The sequence below is a fragment of the Megalobrama amblycephala genome, linkage group LG3, assembly GCF_018812025.1.
Source record: "Megalobrama amblycephala isolate DHTTF-2021 linkage group LG3, ASM1881202v1, whole genome shotgun sequence".
Taxonomy (NCBI): Eukaryota; Metazoa; Chordata; class Actinopteri; order Cypriniformes; family Xenocyprididae; genus Megalobrama; species Megalobrama amblycephala.
Window position 1 is genome coordinate 58104932 of NC_063046.1, and position 21583 is coordinate 58126514.

The 21583-nt window shown below is 38.0% G+C and overlaps 2 protein-coding genes and 2 non-coding genes across 5 annotated transcripts in view; 3 read left to right on the top strand and 1 right to left on the bottom strand.

Moving 5' to 3' along the window:
• The window catches only part of ipo7 (importin 7), a 30215-nt gene extending 12852 nt beyond the window's left edge, over positions 1-17363 (top strand). The window contains exons 5-26 of one of the 2 annotated variants that reach the window (XM_048186213.1): positions 1002-1158; positions 1257-1346; positions 2897-2991; positions 3180-3264; positions 3357-3491; positions 4247-4346; positions 4449-4525; positions 7721-7837; positions 7969-8058; positions 8172-8337; positions 8425-8585; positions 10087-10215; positions 10708-10774; positions 10856-10981; positions 11969-12066; positions 12344-12439; positions 13221-13441; positions 13535-13743; positions 14015-14056; positions 14722-14928; positions 15989-16105; positions 16322-17363. In XM_048186213.1, coding sequence (XP_048042170.1) covers positions 1002-1158; positions 1257-1346; positions 2897-2991; positions 3180-3264; positions 3357-3491; positions 4247-4346; positions 4449-4525; positions 7721-7837; positions 7969-8058; positions 8172-8337; positions 8425-8585; positions 10087-10215; positions 10708-10774; positions 10856-10981; positions 11969-12066; positions 12344-12439; positions 13221-13441; positions 13535-13743; positions 14015-14056; positions 14722-14928; positions 15989-16105; positions 16322-16419 — 2683 coding nt within the window. In that variant the 3' untranslated portion in view covers positions 16420-17363. The remainder of the gene's footprint in view (positions 1-1001; positions 1159-1256; positions 1347-2896; positions 2992-3179; positions 3265-3356; positions 3492-4246; positions 4347-4448; positions 4526-7720; positions 7838-7968; positions 8059-8171; positions 8338-8424; positions 8586-10086; positions 10216-10707; positions 10775-10855; positions 10982-11968; positions 12067-12343; positions 12440-13220; positions 13442-13534; positions 13744-14014; positions 14057-14721; positions 14929-15988; positions 16106-16321) is intronic. The other variant, XM_048186214.1, reaches the window with a different exon arrangement.
• On the top strand, positions 2586-2766 carry LOC125265943. Its single transcript, XR_007184377.1, has one exon. It is a non-coding gene; the product is annotated as a small nucleolar RNA SNORA23 (small nucleolar RNA).
• On the top strand, positions 7476-7656 carry LOC125265942. Its single transcript, XR_007184376.1, has one exon. It is a non-coding gene; the product is annotated as a small nucleolar RNA SNORA23 (small nucleolar RNA).
• A 2408-nt stretch (positions 17364-19771) lies between the features above and the next one.
• The window catches only part of pkd1l2a (polycystic kidney disease 1 like 2a), a 35689-nt gene continuing 33877 nt past the window's right edge, over positions 19772-21583 (bottom strand). The window contains exons 39-41 of the mRNA XM_048183327.1: positions 20624-20725; positions 20407-20538; positions 19772-20320 (exon numbers count right to left, since the gene is read on the bottom strand). Of these exons, the coding sequence (XP_048039284.1) occupies positions 20195-20320; positions 20407-20538; positions 20624-20725 (360 nt within the window). The 3' untranslated portion in view covers positions 19772-20194. The remainder of the gene's footprint in view (positions 20321-20406; positions 20539-20623; positions 20726-21583) is intronic.

Sequence of the window (21583 nt, forward strand, 5' to 3'; positions counted from 1 at the left end):
AGTGTGATTTCATGTTAATTGTGATTAATCGTGCAGCCCTAGTTTACGCTTTACAAGATTGTCAAATTGTGCTTTTCTATTTTAACCAAAATATTGACACCTGCGTCTTGAATAAGCCAATACCACATGTATCGGCTGTTCGGCCAAAGAAGAATTAAGTTAATGGCCAGAAATCCAAGTCATCTATTTGGGTTTAGCCACAACTGTTGTGACATTTTCTTGATAAAAGGATTTAAGGCATTTACATAATACTTTACATGCACTTTATTGAATTAATTTTGCATGTCGCTAGGACTGTCACAATTCTGAAATTTGGCTGACGATTAATAGTCAAAGAAATAAATGCAATTTATGATGATTGTCTGTTTTAGGGCTTTGCCGTACATTGTTTTACGTGCTTCGTTCATTCAATATTAATTTATTTCGTTCTATAAATAACTGAAACTCCCAACAAACATGTAGCCATACTCATTTTTGTATTTCATATTTTGTATATATTAGGGATGTCAAATGATTAATCGCGATTAATCGCATACAAACTAAAAGTTTGAGTTTGCACAATATATGCGTGAGTACTGTTATTAACGTATATGTAAATACATACAAATTAATGTATATATTTAAGAGATGTTATTTATGTACAAAATATTTTTATTTATATATAAATTATATAAAAATATAAATAAATACATGTAAATATTTCTCAAATATATACATGAATGTGTTTGTATTTATATATACATAATAATTACACACAGTACTCACATAAATTATGCAAACTCAAACTTTTATTTTGTATGCGATTAATCGTTTGACAGCCCTAATATATATATTGTAGCTGTAATTGTGTATCTCCCAAAAAAAAAAAAAGAAAAAAAAAAAAGACATCAAATCAGATTTCAAACCACATTTGATATGGGTTTGGTTTTTTTCTGTGTGAGCTGCGGCACTACCACCGGTTGTGGTGTCCTGTTGTAAATCTGTATTTTTAAAATTTAAAGGTATAAGAAGCCTGAGGAGCGCCAGCCGCTGGTCGCTGCCATGCAGATCTTCATGCCCATGCTGAAGGACCGATTCATACAGCTGCTGCCAGACCCCTCCGGCGACTCTGCCCTGGTTCAGAAACAGATCTTTAAGATCCTTTATGCTCTCTTCCAGGTACTACCATCATTTCTGTTATATTGAACCTGACAGTTTATCCAGAAAGTAGTTTTTTTTGGTTTGGGTTTCGCATTAATTGATTGGTCTTTTTACAGTACAACCTCCCACTGGAGCTGATTAATCGCCAGAATCTGACTGAGTGGATGGAGATTCTGAAGACTGTCGTGGACAGAGATGTTCCTCCAGTAAGGATGTGCTTCTGTTTATCATAATTTGTCATTTTTGCAAGTGATGTTCACATTTACACATTTGTCTTGTAACAAATTAATTCTCGGTTTTGGTCTAAACCGTTTTGAAGACAGTAATGTTTAGTTAGTAATGTTTTGGCTGTGTCGCCATCTATTTTGTGCACACATCGTGGATTAGCTAGGATCAGCTGTACTAATCGGGCTAGTTTGAATGTATCGATTTCAATCTTCATTATGATGAACTGAGATCTTTAAGATTTTCAGTTGACGCATGAACAAAACTTCATTTGTTGCGGTCCTGCCGACCAATAGTTGCAATAAGCTTTGTGCTTTGACAATTTGAAAGCTCAGACTTTTTCATATCAAAAATAACAATTTTATAATGAAATTTAATGGGTAAATGTCTTTGACACTCTAATGTTGTGTGACATTTAACTGATCATCTTTTCGTCTTTACTATTAGTTATAGAGCAAAATTAACATTAATGAACATCAGAGAAGGCATTTTAGAAAGAAACGACATCAATAAAACAGCTTAAATAAAATATGTAATGTTACATTTACCTCATGAAAGCCATTCAATGTCCATAGCTTGTTAGTCAGCTAGAAAACATCATTTTAAAGAGCATTTTGCTAAAGATACTCACTAATTTACATTATTACTTAATGTATGTTTTATTGCAGACACTATTTAAATGTTAAATGAATCAGAGTAGAAACAATTGTCATTAAAAAGTTGATATAAAAACTGCCTTGTGTGCAATTTAAGTGTTTATATACAACATTGTTTGAGTGTTAAAAGGGTTAGTTCACCCAAAAATGCTAATTATCCCATAATTGACTCACCCTCAAGCCATCCTAGGTGTGTATCTTTCTTCTTTCAGACGAACACAATCGGATATATTTAAAATATCCTGCCTCTTATAAGCTTTATAATGGTAGTGAATGGGGGTGGAGATTTTAAAACCCCAAAAAAAAGCATCCATCCATCATAAAAAATAATCCGTACGGCTTCAGCGGGTTGATAAACGCCTTCTGAAGTGAAGCGATGGGTTTTTAGTAAGAATACTATCCATATTTAAAACTTTATTAACTATAATAACTTAAATCTTTAGTTTTGGTTTCTGTAATAAGTGCATCACTATTTTTTGCCATTTGCGTTTGGGCTCACATGGGTGTTTTAGTGTAATGGAAGGGTAGGTTATAAAGTTCTCAAAGTGTCCGTCATTGGCTGTGGGTGGACGGTGTGCGTAGTGTCCGTCTGCGTTTAGTGCCGTCTCCGGTCTGTGTCTTACAGGCTGTGGGACGGTTCTCATGCCACACTCACAGCCACAGAGCCACTGGAGATCATAGTACTGGCCCAGTGACGTCTAAACGACAGTCCACCACTGACCAGCCTCCATAGTCTCCAACAAAAGCCAATAAACTCTACCTAAAGATCACAAATAGAAGTTCAGAATAACATACTAAGTTTGTTCAGTTTCACATACTTTTTAATAGTATGCAGTGTTCAGTTTCTTCTAAATTGCTGCTTTGTGGCTTTGCAGGAGACACTTCAGGTGGATGAAGACGAGAGGCCCGAGCAGCCCTGGTGGAAGTGCAAGAAGTGGGCGCTTCACATTCTCGCCCGGCTCTTCGAGAGGTACGGTACTAACATAACATCACTTCCTCCCAAGAGCGCTGCATATGAAGCTTTCGCAGATGACTCATGGTCCATTTGAATTTCAACCCACGCTGAGCAGTTGGAAACACTCGATTAGTTATTTTCAGCGGAAGGTCTTGTGTGTTTGAAACCGTTACTGGATTTTCATGCATGTTTTTTGCCCTAAGGTATGGCAGCCCTGGCAACACAACCAAAGAGTACACAGAGTTTGCAGAGCTTTTCCTCAAGGGTTATGCCGTGGCTGCACAGCAGGTAAACGGGAGACGTCAGTAGATTGTTCAGTGGGTTGTTGACATGACGTGTGCTGATAACTGATGAACTTTGTATCTGTTTGTTTCTGATAGGTACTGTTGAAGGTGTTGTATCAGTATAAGGAAAAGCAATACGTGGCTCCTAGAGTCTTGCAGCAGACACTGAATTACATCAACCAGGGAATCGCACATGCCGTCACCTGGAAGAACCTAAAGCCACACATACAAGTATGTAGATGTTTTACATGATGCAAAGCATTTGTTTGACTTGGTACAAATGAAAGGGTTTTTTCATAATGAAGTTCTTATGAAAAATTATGCAAAATAGACAGGTCTGGGCGATTAATCAATCTGAATATCAATATTTATATTTCTCTCAATCCTCTTCGCACACCTTGGCAATAGAATCGCCATTGGCTAGTAAATTTTTTTTTGTTTGTTTTTGTTTACTCGCCAGACAATATATGCTGAGTTCATGAAGAATAATCACGTTGTCAGCATTTGCTCAAACTGATTTGCTGAAAACAAAACGGGGACAGTAATAGATGAGCGCCAACCAATGAGATTGCCGCATGCACATTAGTTCCGCCCACTACCAGAGAAACGGCATATCTTCTGCTTGTTCTTAAAAGCTGAATAATTCCAAATGAACTGTTATTTTAACAGGAAAACACAAAAAAAATATATAATTTACATGTAGTTAAAAAAAAACTTATGTGCAGAAATGAATTTGTGAGGTTTTTCATAATTCTGTCACAAATTAACTAGCTAAATTAAATTGTGATGCTAACTAAATCATTGTGACTTAATTATTCAATATCTTTATCACTGCTTTGCGAGTAACAAGCCATGAGTGACTGCGTTGCAGTGATATTTACCGCATGGGTTCTTACCTAAAAACCTCCTTAACCATGTTAAAATTACCATAAAGCACTGCCTCATGTCACACACCTTATCAAAGTTCTTGTTGTGTCTGGTTTCAGGGAATCATTCAGGATGTGGTGTTCCCTCTCATGTGCTACACAGACAGTGATGAAGAGCTCTGGCAGGAAGACCCTTACGAGTACATCCGCATGAAATTTGGTTAGAGCACCACCATATTTATTTGAACCACCAAAAGATTCTTGCAGAGAAGACCAAAACCAGATGAATCTGCTCATGCTTTCTCTTTCTGCTTCCTCTTAGATGTTTTTGAAGACTTCATCTCCCCAACCACTGCAGCTCAGACGCTTCTCTTCACCGCTTGCAACAAAAGGAAGGAGGTGGGTGTTTGGAAGCGCCATCTGGCACTTTGAGGCCTATGATGTGACTGTTTGGCTGAATTTCGTGTATATCTTACTGCCAACACTCATGTATCCAATCAGCGCCCTGCTGCTCCAACAGTACTGTTAGAAGCTTCTGATGCCAGGTGGAAAGAGCTTGTCTGTCATCTCAAAGAACTGTGTGTCTCATTCAGATGAAGCTCTTTCCTTTCTTTGTAATGTGATATACATATACAAGGTTCAAGCACAAACTGCTTGTGTAGATGATAGTTATACAATGGCCATGTCTCTTTTCAAATATGATATGAGTCTTTAAGGGTGCTTTCACACCTGAGTGTTTGTTTTGGAACCTGGTGTGTTTTCTCCCTTGGTTCGGTTCATTTAGGCATATGTGAACACAGCAGTCACGCTTGGATCCGCACCAAAACAATCGCTCAGAGACAACATCGTTCATGCCGATTACAAACAAACTCTGGGGCGGTTCATTTGATATGTGAAAGCAATCCGACCCAATGAACCAAACAATATCATAATTCATAAAAGGAAATGTGTTATATAAAATGCAGCAGTGTCTGATTCTGTGAGTGAGCACATTAATTACCGCAGTTGAAAACCAAAGAGTGCCTCTTCATCTTAAAATGTTGTGTAATTGTGCTTCTCCGTGCAAGAATGCTGTCCCGACGAAGCCTTGATTCATGCTCTGCTGCATTATAACAGTCATATAGTGTTTGCGTGTGTCTTGGCACAGCCTACTAGACAGTGCTGGGAGATCCAGAGAGAGCATGTTTGAATTTACAGCAGCATTAATATGAATATAGTATATCCGTACTCGTACTTGTTCACTGAAGTTTAACGGAGACTCGCTTGCTTTCAGATCCTCAAATCTTTATGCAAAATGGAAATACTCATGGGATATTCTAACTTTTACGGATAAGGGATATAACTGTAAAATGTAAAATTTGCATGGAGGAAAACTCATCTCCAGACACATGAACTCTCTGGAGTCGGTAACGCGCCGGCGCGTTTTGCAGGATTTTTTTCACATTGCAGCAAAACAGACTTAAAATACTCCGTCATTTTTTGTCATAGAGACATAAGTAATATATCAATCGAAACTATAGAATATCTTCTTTTATTTGTGTACACTCAGAGTAAAAACAAAATGTTGTGCTTTTTGCAAAATAAAGAAAACTAACATGATGCGTGATCTCTCGTCTCCCTCTGAACAAAGTCCAATCTGATAGTTCTCAGAAAATGAACTGTAACTTAGTGAATACTAATGACACAAAAATGAGACTTATGTCTAAAAAAAAAAAAACGTTGAAATGTCAGGTTTTAAATTGTGGAAGTCAAATCGAAAACAAATATTCTATTTATGTAATCTGTATGAAAAGAGACACATATCAGACCACCGTGATTCAGCTCATTATCTGCTAATGCGGCCACGCCCACGGAGCGAGCGCTATTCAGACGCAAATTCTGAGGCATGTATACATCGTCTCAATTGTGTATTTATTGTCTTCAAAAGTGTTTTGCATAGCCATAGTTGGCGATCTCTGGAAGCCTGTTAGTTCCTGGATTGTCACATGGCCTTTTCTTCTTTAGGAGGCATTTGTGGACTAAAGGTGCACAGAGCACCCTCTGGCTGCAAGTATGAATTGAAAACACAGTATCCAGCGCTCGTAGTGATGACAATAAATATTGAATAAATATTACTCCTCTGTATAGAAAATTGACAAACATGAGAATACATCAATATTTCTCCAAATGTGCATGCTTTTAAGCTAAAAGGCTATATGAAATGCCATAGAGGTAACATAATTGTTCAGACACTTTGCATCACAGAAATACATTTTATAGTATATAATAGAATACCATTATTTTAAATTGTAATAATATTTCACAGTATTGCTGTTTTTCTATATGTGTGATATACACCATGATGAGCTTGAGACATGATCACAGAGGGTTTTTTCACAGCCTACCTGACTGAAAGGCCTCATTAATATGCAAGTCATTACAACTCATTATGTGATTCTTTTGTCTTCTCAGGTGTAAATGACCCATTATTCATGATTCACGCCTCCACGCATACTGTTTCTTGACAAAAAGTGTCTTACAAAATTTAAATCTCTCTATTGTTTTATATGAAGGAGTAGGCAGGATACTTTTTACATAATTTTGAAGCAGAAACTCTAGTCTACAACCTCCAATACCCAGAAGTCTTGTGTACACATATATAATATTATATTTTTGGCCTTATTTCAGTGACTTAAGTTTTTTTGTTTTTTCAGTAACCACTCATAAACATTATTCCTTCAAAAACACAAACATGTACATGTTCCTCGCATATTATGGTAGCCTAGTTTGTGGTGAATACAGTGTAATGACACTTGTGTCATCAATATGTTTATGAACAACTGAAAAAAAAACTTCTCCAGGCCCCAAATCAGCCTCAGACTCCAGAGGCCGTTAAACAGCAGCTGCCAGAGCTTGTGATAGGTCAAGCTGTGTTAAACTGAATGCTAGCAGGTTTGTTTGGAGATTAATGTGATCCGTTCTCATGTTTTGGATAACTTGGCTTGTGCACATTTCAGCTCGCCTTGTGTCCTCCGCTATACTTCAGATGCGTTTTGTTCATAGAAAAGCATTTTTCACACAGTAAAGTGACGTGACTGGCGGATGTTTTCACGCACAGCCTGCGGAAACAATCGAGTCATTTTTTGATTATTTTCATTATCGGTTAGTTTTTACAGCCCTAGTTTTTATTATAATTGGTAAAAATTACCTGACTAGAGTTTACACTTTCTTGATTCATTGATTTGAAACTCATCCAACCTCAGTTTGGACCTTGCATATTCATGCTCATGCTCCGTTTCTCAGGTGTGTAAGCATCCTAAGAGTTTGAGTTCCCGCCAGTTTTTTTTTAAATGTCAGTCGATTGGCTGTGGGTGGACGGTGTGCGTAGTGTCCGTCTGCGTTTAGTGCCATCTCCGGTCTGTGTCTTACAGGCTGTGGGATGGTTCTCACGCCACACTAACAGCCACAGAGCCACTGGAGATCATAGTACTGGCCCAGTGACGTCTAAACGACAGTCCACCACTGGCCAGCCTCCATACTCTCCTACAAAACCTACACATGACATGAATCATGAGATGTTTAGAATCATATGTTAACTTTCTTGTTGTATAACAGGTGCTGCAGAAGTCCATGGGCTTCTGTTATCAGATCCTCACTGAACCCGCCTCTGACCCCAGGAAAAAAGATGGCGCTCTTCATATGATCGGCTCGCTGGCTGAGATTCTTCTCAAGGTGATTTTGCATTATATATAACTTAGTTATTTTAATTGTTTTTTCTTATGTTTAAATTTAAAAATGCAGCCTAGAATAACCAATGCAGCTTTTTGAGTAGTTGTATTGATCATTTTTATTTTTTCAATCAGAGGAAGATCTACAAAGACCAGATGGAGTTCATGTTGCAGAATCACGTCTTTCCTCTGTTCCGCAGTGAGCTGGGTTACATGAGAGCCAGGGTGAGAGATGTGCTCTTTGCACTCACTAACTCTTACGTTATTAAAGAATAATTCAGTCTTGAGTGGTGCAAACACTGTCGACTTGTCTTACTTCATGGTAACTCTGCCCATAGGCCTGCTGGGTGCTTCATTACTTCTGTGAGGTCAAGTTCAAGAATGACCAGAACTTGCAGACAGCCCTCGAGCTTACCCGCTTGTGTCTGATCAACGACAATGAGATGCCTGTTAAAGTGGAGGCTGCCATCGCCCTCCAGGTCCTCATCAGCAATCAGGAGAAAGGTGCAGATTTCACTCATCTCTTTTTCTGTCTCCTGCCTCCATCTCCAGCATTTATTTGAAATGGTTTTGTTTTGTTCTTCCCATCAGCCAAAGATTACATCACCCCCCACATCCGGCCCGTGATGCAGGCCCTCCTCCAAATCGTGCGTGAGACTGAGAATGACGATCTTACCAACGTCATCCAGAAAATGATCTGCGAGTACAGTGAGGAGGTCACCCCAATCGCTGTGGAGATGACTCAGCACTTAGTAAGAACTGTTTTATGATTCATTTAAAATGGGGTCCATGCAGGTCCTTAAAGTCTTAAATTTAGTTTTATAAAATTTAGGGTTAGTTCACCCAAAAATGAAATTACTGTTATTAATTACTCATGTTGTTACCCTCATGTTATTCCAAACCCGCAAGACCTTTGTTCATCTTCAGAACACAAATTAAGATATTTTTGATGAAATTGAGGTTTTTTTTTATTTTTATTTTTTTTATCCCCCATTGAAAGCAACGCAATTATCACATTCAAGGTCCAGAAAAATAAAGGCATTGCTAAAATAATTAACGTGACTACAGTGGTTCAACATTCATGTTATAAAGTGACATTTTTTTTTTTTCTTTTTTTTTTTTTTGCGCAAAAACAAAAGTTGAATAAAACAATTGTTGAAAACAATTGAATCGTTTTTTTTTTTTTTTTTTTTTTTTTTTTTTTTTTTTTTGCACACAAAGTATTCTCGTCACTTCATAACATTTAAGGTTGAACCACTGTACTCATGTTGACTATTTTAACAATGTATTTACTTTTCTGGACCTTGAATGGTATAAAAAGTATTAAATATATTTTCAAGAGATCTTAAATTGGGACGAAAAAAGAGGAATCACAATATGGCTTAATGTGGTTATTAATTTCAGAAGGCAATTTAAACATGAACGCTGCATATTTGAAAGTAAAAACACATTGCTATTGCTCGTTCTACAGGCTCGCACTTGTATGGCATTTTATTTTCATATTATCTACATATAATAATAATAATAATAATAATAATAATAATAATATTGTAGTGTTTATAAGTGTATCGTTGCTTTGTGTACAGAGGTAACCGGGGTAACCGCTGTATTTCTGCTGTCCCATAAGTGGCATCTACTGTCAGAAATTGAATTTCAATTTTCATTCTGCCGTTTTTGTGAAGATCAACATCTGCAATTGGCTACAATAAACATATTTTTTAATAGACATCTTTGACGCTCTTCACCTATTGCTACACAGATACACATGGGAGCGTTTGAAAGCAGGCGTCTATCGGCGGATCCATCTGATCAGTGGATATATTAGGGATCCGCTGAGAATCGCTCCCCTGTGTATCTGTGTAAGCGCACTATGAAGAGCATCAAAGATGTCTATTTACAACATGTTTTTGAAGTGTTTTGAACCTGATCATTGTAGCCAATCACAGACGTATCTGTTGAGCACGTGAACACAATGGCCAATCAGAGGTGTTTAAGAATCCACTCAAAATGCTAGGGGAAAATGCTGGTATCGCATATTTTTAAAATTTCAGTACTGACTTGGTACCAAAGTCTGTACTTTTGACAACCCTAAAACTAAATCATATTTTTTACAAGAATATAAATCTAATAATTTATAATTTAACTCATCCCTTTTCTTAAAAATGGCTTAAAGCCTGAAGTGTTAGGGGTATATATAATATTTGTAAAAATCATCTCAAAAGTAAACATTCAAGCTCTGTTCCTCTCTCACAGGCCATGACCTTCAACCAAGTGATCCAGACGGGGCCTGATGAGGAAGGGGGTGATGATAAAGCCGTGACCGCTATGGGCATCCTCAACACCATTGACACACTGCTGAGTGTAGTGGAGGACCATAAAGAGGTGAGAAAATAGAAACATGGGCTGCAGAAGTTCCTCCTGTCTCTCTGGCCTGTAGCACACTGCTGAATTAGTTCCAGCCGCCCACAAACTCATACAAAAGCAGAACTGTCTTTAAATAGCCTTGTGGAAATCTATCCACATTTTATATTTATATAGCAGATGCCTTCTTTGCACTGTATACAATTTCATGCTAATCCCGTTGATATGAATTTGAACTGAATGCATGTTTTAAAATGTATGTCATTTATTTATGAAAGATAAGCCATGTGGAAATTAGGGAGAGATTGCACAATTATGCTTTCTTGAAGAACATTATATATATAGTATATATACCGTTCAGTATATAAATATCACTAATCACTATATAAAAGGCACAACTAAATCTGACATTTATTCACCTAAATTAGGTTATGTTCTATGGTCTGTAATTGGTAACAAATGGATTAAAAGGCCTGCTACTGTGCAATAACACTGCTGTTTGACTGATTTCAGATTACCCAGCAGTTAGAGGGCATTTGTCTGCAGGTGATCGGCACAGTCCTGCAGCAGCACGTTCTTGGTGAGTTTCGCACACTAGTGGGAGCCTGTTTTGTGTGACCTTTTGGGCTGTGTGTTCATTGTTTCGGGTTAATTTTCCCAGAGTTCTACGAGGAGATCCTGTCACTGGCCCACAGTCTGACGTGTCAGCAGGTGTCTCCTCAGATGTGGCAGCTGCTCCCTCTGGTCTATGAGGTCTTCCAACAAGACGGATTTGACTATTTCACAGGTAATGCAGAGACTAGTGTTACTTTGCGTGTTCAGTCAACGAACTGTAAACAATGTCAGGGAGATTATACAGTTTTCCGTTGATTAGGAAATGTGACGGTTTTTTACTACAAAAGGGGCCTATTATTCCCCTTTTCACAAGATGTAATAAGTCTCTTTAGTCCCCAAAAAGTTTCAGCTCAAAATACCCCACAGATCATTTATTATAGCTTGTCAAATTTTAATTTGGGTGTGAGCAAAAACACGCCGTTTTTGTTTGTGTCCCTTTAAATGTAAATGAGCTGCTGCTCCCGGCCCCCTTTCCTGAAGAGGGTGGAGCTTTAACAGCTCGCACTTCGGTTGCTCAACAACAACAAAGCTGGAGAATCTCACACAGCCAAAATGAGGATTGTCAGTAACGGTGTTCAGCCTTACATTGTTCAAACCGGAGTCGACACTGATGGAGAGACTCAGGAAGAAGTTACAACTTTTAGAATGAAACTGAATGTTTCTGAATGGTTAGTGGATAAATTTATGTAGTTGCTGTGGAGTTGATTCAACTCATCGACTAGCATGTGCCGTCATGTTGTGCAAATCCACCACTGAATTGACCCTAGTTTGTGAAGCAGTCCGGCGTAAAATGACGGCATGACAACAACACTCTACTACAACAACTCTTCCTCTTCTCTAAAGCAGCCCAACTTGGCCTCACCCCCTTTGTTGCGTGTTTCAGAGGACAGGGTTTATGTCAATTTTAGGGTTAGTGATGTCACTAATCCGGGAAGAAGCTCGTTGTAGTCCCTACCAGCCATTTGTTGTAGTCCTTAAGTGATTTCTATAAAAGAAAATATTGCATTGAACTTTGAGCGTCGTAAATTTGCTTTTGTTTATGCTCAAACAGCAACATTACACGCTAACTAAAGTTAAAGTAAAATCATAAGCAACCATCCCTTTAACTCCATAGATATTAAAGATTTGAGAGTAACAATTCATGTACCTTTTGTTTCAGATATGATGCCACTTCTCCATAACTACATCACAGTTGACACAGACACGCTCCTGTCCGACACCAAATACCTTGAAGTAATCTACAGTATGTGCAAAAAGGTACAGCAGTCCTTCTACTTTAATACAAACCAAAACAAGTCAGTTGCAATTGGTTTTATTTTTGCATGTACTAAGTAATATAAGGTAACTGCTTGTACTTTATTTGGATTAAGGTTAGGTTTAGGCTCAGCTTCAGGGTTAATATCCTGTTATTATAGTAAGTATGTTCTTGTAAAGCAGGACTGTAAAATAAAGTGCTACTGAAACGTCCTTGACTTTAAGAAAGTGTGGCAGAATGGCTTTGTGTGTTAATTAGACTGTGTGTGCGCCTAATCAGATTTTGTCAGGAGACCCAGGAGAGGACCCAGAATGCCATGCGGCCAAGCTCTTGGAGGTCATCATTCTACAGTGCAAAGGTCGTGGTATTGACCAGGTGTGTTTCTTGATCTTTTTATCCATGTTCAATTTGCCTTTCCAGTAGTGATATATGAAAATCAGGGGTGCAGAGAATTTTTTTTTTTCTAAAATGGCTAACCATCTTCTGCATAATAATATGACTAACACAGTAAGTTATTATAAATAATAATAAAAATCAAATGAATGTAAAATGTCATGGTCACTGAACTGTTACCAATTTCTTATGGCCTCAATTTTATTAGAAAACTATAACTTTTTTTTTTTTATATATATATAGAAAAATCATGTTCAAATGTGAGTCATAAATGATCCATCAGGCCTCTGAGGAATGTTTATTATTTGCTTATCTCTAAATCATCATTGTATTGCATTGTTTTAAACCTACAGAGAGATTTGATCATAAAACTAAGTACTTAAATATCATCCGACTAAGTCATTATTGGTAGATATTAAGTGATAACTGATGATTATGTGGATTTTCTGAAAGTAGTCTGTTATAAAAATGGAGTTATATATTACAAGCTATCAGAATTTCATCTTACTTTTTGGCCACAAATATCAGCAATTGGATACTGCTGCTCATTTTAGGCCTCTGAATAAAATTGAGGGTTTTTTTCTTAAGTATGAGCTCCATTTTCTCTTATCTTACTTTATAAGCATAAAAGCCTGATGTATCAAATATGATACTTAACAAAAACATTTTTAAATATTTTGTTTAAACTGTTCAAAAGATTAGATTTTTCTGACTGTTGTTTCACATTATAGAGTTAATTTGAGTTTGGTGTCCATTCCTGCAGGTGGTGCCCTTGTTTGTAACGACCGCTTTGGAGCGTTTGACGCGTGAAGTGAAGACCAGCGAGTTGAGGACCATGTGTCTGCAGGTGGCCATCGCTGCGCTCTATTACAGTCCTTCTCTGCTCCTCAACACGCTGGAAAATCTGCGCTTCCCCAACAACACCGAGCCCATCACCAACCACTTCATCTCCCAGTGGCTCAAAGACATCGACTGCTTCCTTGGGTACGCGCTTCATTCTGGGGTGACACCTGAAGAGCTGCTTGCTCTCAAACATTTCTCAGGGCAAGAGTAACATGCAATCGCTGTTGTTTGCAGGCTCCACGATCGAAAGATGTGCGTGTTAGGACTCTGCGCGCTCATGGATCTGGACCAGAGGCCACAGGCTGTTAATCAGGTTGCAGGTCAGCTCCTTCCTGCAGCCATCCTCCTGTTTAACGGCTTGAAGAGGGCCTACGCCTGCAGGGCTGAACACGAAAATGATGAGGATGAGGATGAAGAGGAAGGAGAGGAGGAAGAGGAGAATGGTGAATGAGTTTTTGACAAGTCTTTTATCTGTTGCAGCAGCATTTCAGTCTTCTGAATTAATGGTTTTAAGTTTTAATGAGATTGTGTGGTTTTTAAAATCAATTAACACTGCTTTTGTCATTTTTTTTTTTTTTACAAGATGGACAAAATTGACAATATTTTCAAGCAATGCTAACAGGCTGATATCTAGCTAGTTAGCAAAAGGACAGTCAAACATTTTATATTTAGTAAAAGTTTTTAAAATATTACAACATTTTCCATGTTTTATAGCGGTTGTACCAAATGACGTGACGTTTCGGGACATGCGTATGAGTAAGTGAAAACATGAATTTTTCAAATGGTTAAGAGAGTTAGTTACTTTGCTTCACGACTTTGAATGATGTCACATCCTGTCACATGATATTGACCGCATGACTCGATCCAAAATGATCCCTTTATATTGGTTACTCCGAACGACATCAATAAAATTCATTTTTCCGGACGTTCTTTCTCATAACAAAGCAACGACTTCTACACATAATTTTAATACCATAATTACAAATACAAATAATTTTAATTTGGTCGTTTAATCCGAATGACATTTTGACACTTTAAAATACCTTTTATATGTAGCAAAATATAATTAAAACCTTTTGGATTCAATAGAAAAGATCTAGTTGTACTACCTTACTTTGGATGTTATATCTTTGTTTTTTGTTTTTTTTATTATTATTAAGGCCTTTGGACAAAAAAAAATTACCCGTCACATCATTGACCCATATATATGTCCATCCAATTTGGATTCAAATATCATAATTGATGATTGTTGGCTCTCTGATCAAATAAAGAGTCAAACTTCTATTAAATCCAGTTAATCCATCACACAGGAAATGGAATCAAGTCGGGCGAATTGGTATTTTTGATATATTGATATTTTTCTCAATGTAATGAACTTGAATGTATAGTTTTGACATGAGGCTCATTGTGTTCTTGTGCAGCGGAGTTAGGCAGCGATGAAGATGACATAGATGAAGAAGGCCAGGAATACCTTGAAATGCTTGCTAAACAAGCAGGAGAGGATGGTGATGATGAAGACTGGGAGGAAGACGACGCAGAGGAGACCGCTCTCGAGGGTTACACGACCTCGGTGGACGACGAGGACAACCTCGTTGATGAATACCAGATCTTCAAAGCCATAATACAGAGTATGAGTTACAGTTTGTAGTAGGGCTGGGTATTGACACAATTTTCACGATTTGATTCGATTACTATTCACATGCTTTCGATTTACGATTATTTTGGATGTAGTATTTCAGTTACAGTACATGGGAAATTTTCTAGAGGAATAAATCTCTCAACTAATGCTGTAAACTACACACGGGAGTCAGTTGGTACTACTTTAGGTTAAAATTAACATATTTATATACAAACACTTAAGTTACACTCAGTGTTTTTATTATAAATAAAGTTTTGAATTACATAATCATATTTCTACTCCAATTCATTTTTTGAAATAGAAACATTTAAATTGCGGCTGTCATAACTGATTTATCCAAACATGCATTAAATATTGAAGAAAATTATAATATGTAACGGTGCATAGCTATATTTATCAGAATGTTGCTTTCTAGAGTTCACTTTTATAGCTGACTAATGAGTTTATGAATGTTTTTCTGAGGTAAATGTGACGTTACGTAACATTGTTTACATTGACGTTTTATTGACGTCTTTCCGAGGTTGAAACACTGATTGAGCGATTACACGAGACATGATACAGATTTCAGTAAGATGTACTGTATATTTTAACATACCTTCAGACGTTCATGCATGTTTATTTCACGCTGTAACTGGTATTAAAGCGGAGGAGAGGATGTTCACATGCGCTCGTGCCGCTTCTCTTTAACTGAGGCACTAAAGCGATCTCACGCCACATTAAACGGCACCAAAACGGTATTTATTTTTTGAATCTCATAAAATGAACGTCATTTGAAATCTGAGACTTTGCTTCATATCAGACGTAACAAAGCACAAAGATTATTGCGATTTATTGGATGGGAGGCGCTACATGTTCTGTTCATTCATCAACTGAAAACAGACTAGACTAATGGATTCTTGGGATTTAAGAATCGATTTCAGTTTGTAAAAATGAGAATCGATTAAAATTGAAAAATCTATATTTTTTTTTTTACCCAGCCCTAGTTTGTAGTATGTATGAAATAAATACTTTTAAAGAGTGTTTTACTGAGACTGCCCTCTTTCCTCTAGATGTCCAGGCCCGTGACCCAGCATGGTACCAGGCGCTCACACAATGTCTCGATGAGGAACAAAGAAAACAACTTCAGGATATTGCAACACTTGCAGACCAGCGGCGAGCAGCACATGGTGAGGCAAACAGCTGTTTGAGTAACTGATTGCGCAGCAATTTTTTTGTTCCCCTCTTGACATAATACCAAAATTACCAAAAATGTGGGTAGTTTCCTACCAAGTGTTGGACCCAAAACATGCTGAAAGGCTTGAAACTCTAAATATTCTTCCAAAATATTACCGGTTTGTTCAGCTTGCTGACTTCCCCCCCTTTTGTTTCTGATTTGTTTTTAGAATCAAAGATGATCGAGAAGCACGGAGGATATAAGTTCACAGTTCCCGTGGTGCCATCCAATTTCAACTTTGGTGGCAGCGCCCCTGGGATGAATTGAGTCCTCTCTTCCCCCTTCCCCTTTCTAACTGTGACTGAATGTAGTGAAATGAAAACACTTGTGTTGCTCCCTGAAGTAGTGGTTCCAGAACTGGTTCTTCTCTCTCACTCTTCAATCTGACTATCAAATTTAAACAGCACCAGAAGATGTGGGAAAGCAACCAAACGCAACCAATGCCTGGGAAAACAAACCAAGAACTTGAACGCTAAGCAAGTGGGGGGGAAATAAAGCTCTGAACAATGTTGTCTTATGGAATCCAAAAATTAAGAGCGATACTCAGCTCCCACACACATACGACGGGGGCTAATGAATTGAAATTGAGACATAATGTCAAATTCATTGTCACTGTATGGGCCAAAGGGCCTTTTCAAGATTATACCTCTGGCAGTAGTGTGTCAAAAGTTTTTCTTCATCAAAAAAAAAAAAAAAAATTCTCATATTGTACATAACTAGCCAAGGCACTTGATTTTTAAGTTGCCTGGTCAAACAACCAGAGGCATTTGTAAGGTGTCAACGTGTATTCAAATGTAGCATATTGGATACTTGTCATAGCACTATGTGATGCCTGATCTCTGTAAATTAATGACTAGCACTTTCATATTGTTCAGGTCTCTTAGCCTTCTGTATCAGACTGCAAATTTTTTAACTCAGTTAAAAACTATTTAAGATTTGGAACATTGTTACCTGGACGGTGACTTCTCCTATAACGGTTGGTGTTCAGAGGGCTTCAATAATAGTGTGTGGCAATCATTTGCTGCTTGTAATGATGATGATTTAGGCTCCAAACAAAATGCACTTGGTGTTCAATCTGGATAAAGATATTGTTACAAGCACTGTAAGTCATTTAAGTCATTGGAGCATGAATTGAGGAGGTCTCAAGCATTTGGTTGATGTATGGATGAACCATCAGTATACACAACATTAAAAAAACAAACAGCTTTAAATTTGAGAATCGGTTTGATTTGGTTCGCCTTCTCCAATAATTTCTTATTAGTTGTGTTTCTTCACTGTCAGGGTGATTGACTATTCTTGCAATATTATTAGGCCCCATGTGGGGAAAAACTGAAGCAAGCAGCAATTATGTGGCCAAGTACGCCAATACCATGCACGTTGTAAGGTTGAGAACAAAATTTATTTTAATGGGGTTTTTTTTTTTCATGAAACTGTGAAGGGTCCCTAAGGCATGGTCTTCTTGGTAATACCACCAAGACATCCTAACTTTCTTGAAAATAAACATTTTCAGGTTTTATGACTGTGTGAAAACAATCTGAGCCAGGGTTTTTCAAACTATTACTGGACATTATGGATGTCTCCCTTATTTAACGCTCCATGACCTGACTGGGGATGTCCAAAATGTGCAGTGCTGGTGGGGCTCCTTGAACATTTTCAAACTCCTTATCTGAGCAAACTTTGGGAAATTATTATAAGAGTAGCAAAAACTGGTGATTCCATTCAAAATGTTCATGCCATTGATTGCAATTTGTAATGCATTGCTCTGCATGCCTCCAGGAATACAAGGAGATAAGCAGCATGATTTAAAGGGTTAGTTCACCCAAAAATGAAAATTCTGTCATTAATGACTCACCCTCATGCCGTTCCATACCTGTAAGACCTTCGTTCATCTTCAGAACACAAGATACTTTTGATCTCAAGTCCAAGAGGTGTTTTTTTTATCCCCCATAGAAAGCAATATAATTACCACAATAAAGGTCCATGAGGGTGAGTAATTAATGACAGAAATTTCATTTTTGGGTGAACAAACCCTTTAAGACCAAGTTTTGATGGTTCTGTGGTGCCTGACTACTTAGATATCCTCAGGGCATTGTGACAGACAATTGCAAAATTTTACTTAAATACACCAAAGCATTAAAATATAGCCTTACTTACTGGTTGCCATCCCTACCTTCACATTTGTTGATGTGTTTCACCAGGGAACCTCATTCTTGGTCCTCGAGAGCCACAGAGTTTAGTTTCTGCTCTTAATTAAAAGCAACAACACTAAAGACAGAATCTGATTAGGTGATTCAATGCAAAATATAAAACTATATTATCGGCCGGCAATATATTCAATGTTGGATAAATAGTACATCAAACTTTACCTGCATACATACAGTACACTCTTGTAAAGCAATAAGTGTATTTATTATATTGCAAATCTCGGCTGCATGCTTAATTATATTGTCAAATGTAAAGTTGGATTGATAGTATATAGTACATTTGACATGAGTTTAAAAAAATCTGCCAGGTAGAACTAAACTGTAGGAAAGTGGCTCTCCAGGATCAGGAATGAGGATAACTGCATTATACCAAAATTGTTTTGGTTATTCAAAAAATGGCATCAAAAGCCATCTGTTTCTTCTGAATTCTCTACTACATGTTTGTGTAGGTCAGTACTCTAATGAAACACTGAAATAAGATGGTTTCATTTGCATTAGTGAAGTAATAATGCATAGTATCAAACTGATGAAGCAGCAGAACGAAACTAGGAAAGTGGCTATTCAGCATCAGGAATGAGGATCTGATCTATCAAAAAGTTTTAACTTTTGAGAGATGTTGCAAGATTATCTTACCTAAATGTGGAGAAAATTAGATAAGAGCTATAGGATGAGTTCAAAATGGCAGAAAATCTGCCATTTCAGGTTCACTGAACAGGTTCTGGAGAGATTAAGACTCAAAATGGCCACAATTAATGTCCTGTCCAATAAGAGTGCCATATTTCACAACCATTTTGTATTTGGTTCTAGAGCAGGGATGGGCAACTCCGGTCCTGGAGGGCCAGTGTCCTGCAGAGTTTATCTCCATCCCTGATAAAAACTCACTTGCCTATAACTTTCTACTAATCCTAAAGACCTTGATTAGCTGGTTCAGGTGTGTTTGATTAGGGTTGGAGCTAAACTCTGCTGGGCAGTGGCCCTCCAGGACTGAAGTTGTCCATCCCTGTTCTAGAGGCTGCCATAGACTCTCCAACACATATTACAGATACTGATAATTGCAAAAGGTTTGTGGCCGGACACCAATGAAAAGAGAAGTCTTGTGTTCCAAACTTGATTATTCGTAAGACTGACTGATTTGGGTTTTTTTGCTGTCTGGTACAAGAGCCAGACATTTATAATGGCTGGGCACTCACAGGCCTTTTTGTTCCTTCTTTTTTCATGGTTATGTGAATGAGCTTACTGTCTACAAACTTACTGTTAAAGTAATTTGAAGATGAGACCTGAGAAACAATCACAGGCCGCTTTTTAATAGAAGTCATTGAGTCAACTGGTATTCTGGGACTTATCCTTGAACACGCTATAGCCTGTGCATTAGAAAAATAGACTCAAGTGAATGGCAACAGCATTGTTTATGCCGCAGGGATTGGTGTTGTATATGTTTCAGATCCCTTTGTGTGTCAATACTTGTATGCAATGTGTTCAATGAATTAGTTGAAACAATTTCCCAAATGGTCATTTTACATCACATTTTGTTCTAGAATTATGCCACAAGAAAATTGTTTTCGTCTGATATCCACTCAGAAAATCTGACTTGTTGATAGATGTAATACAGTGATATAGTAGGACAAAAACTTTTAGACAAAGAGTTCCATATTTCATGCTTAATATTTGTAATAATAGCAGTGACAAACATCCCAACTGACCTAATGGAAACATTCTGCAAGATAAATGGAAAAAGCTTTTTAAGATTATAGTAATGTTCAAGAACAATTATCAAGTATCCAAAGACCAAGAGGCATTTTACATTGACTATCACATGGTAATAAAGACGAGCATCATTTCTAAGATATGGCTGAGGCTGTAGTCATGGAAGCATCTGCATCAATTTGCTTTTTCTTGCACTTGATGCCAAGGAGACTGCAGATCTTCATCAGCATCAGGTCTACGATCTCCTCTTCTTCAGAGGGCTGAGGGAAAAGAGATGAACATTAACTGGTTTAGAAAGGTGAAAAATTTAGCACAGCACTGGATTCATTGATTATGAGAGATTTACAGTGGGATGAAGTTGCTCTTCATTGAAAGCCACCAAAATCACAGATATAAAGAGATTGAGCACTACGAATGTCATAAAGATAATGCAGGATCCGATGAGGAAAGCACCCAGAACTGGATTGTAATCCAAAACCTGTAGGTAGAAGGAAATGATGCAATGAACAAAGTTCTTAAACAGACTGGCAGAGAGTAATTCAGTTGAAGGCCAGTATACTTACCTCATCATAGTTAAAGATACCTAGTTGCAGGCAAATAATGGTCTGTGCAGCCTCAAGCAGAGTTCTGTACGAGTAGAGCCTCCAACCGTACATCAAATTGCACTAATGGGATACAAAATTGAAACATTTCGGACAAACATAAATGTGAATTGCAATCATGTACATTGCCAGCCTAACACGTAAATGTCCTTGTGCATTTTCAAAATTGGCATGGCATTGGTTCTTGTGTCTTGCCACCAAACTGAATGTGTGTGATATGCAAATCAGAGCTATGATGGCAATCAAGGTTTCCAGCAAATAACTGGAACAACTTGCCTTTCAGTCTGTTCCTCATGCTATCGTGTGACTTAAGACGGGTTTTCAAACCTGTCCTGGAGGACCCCCAACCCTGCATATTTTGTATGTCTCCCTCATCTAACACACCTGATTCAACTCATCAGCTCATTAGTAGAGACAGCAAGGCCTGAAGTGGGTGTGTCAAATAAGGGTGACATACAAAATGTGCAGGGCTGGGGGTCCTCCAGGACAGGTTTGAAAACTCCTGAGAAGACTTGTACCATAAGTCAAGGTTCCTCAAATCTTGCCCTGGAGGGCCAATGCTCTACAGAATTTAGCTCCAACCCTGATCAAACACACCTGAACAGGGCAGCAAGCTAATCAAGGTCTTCAGGATCACTAGAAAATCACAGGGTTTGAGCTAAACTCTGCAGGGCAGTGGCCCTCCAGGACCGGATTTGAGGAACCCTGCCATAAGTAGTATGGACAAGCCCTGCACATTTTGTATGTCTCCCTTATTTGACACACCCACTTCAGGTCTTGCTGTCTCTACTAATGAGCTGATGAGTTGAATCAGGTGTGTTAGATGAGGGAGTCATACAAAAGGCTTACAAAAGGGTTGGGGGTCCTCCAGGACAGGTTTAAAAACCCTTGTTCCAGGAGCTTGTAGGCCAGTAGTGCCAA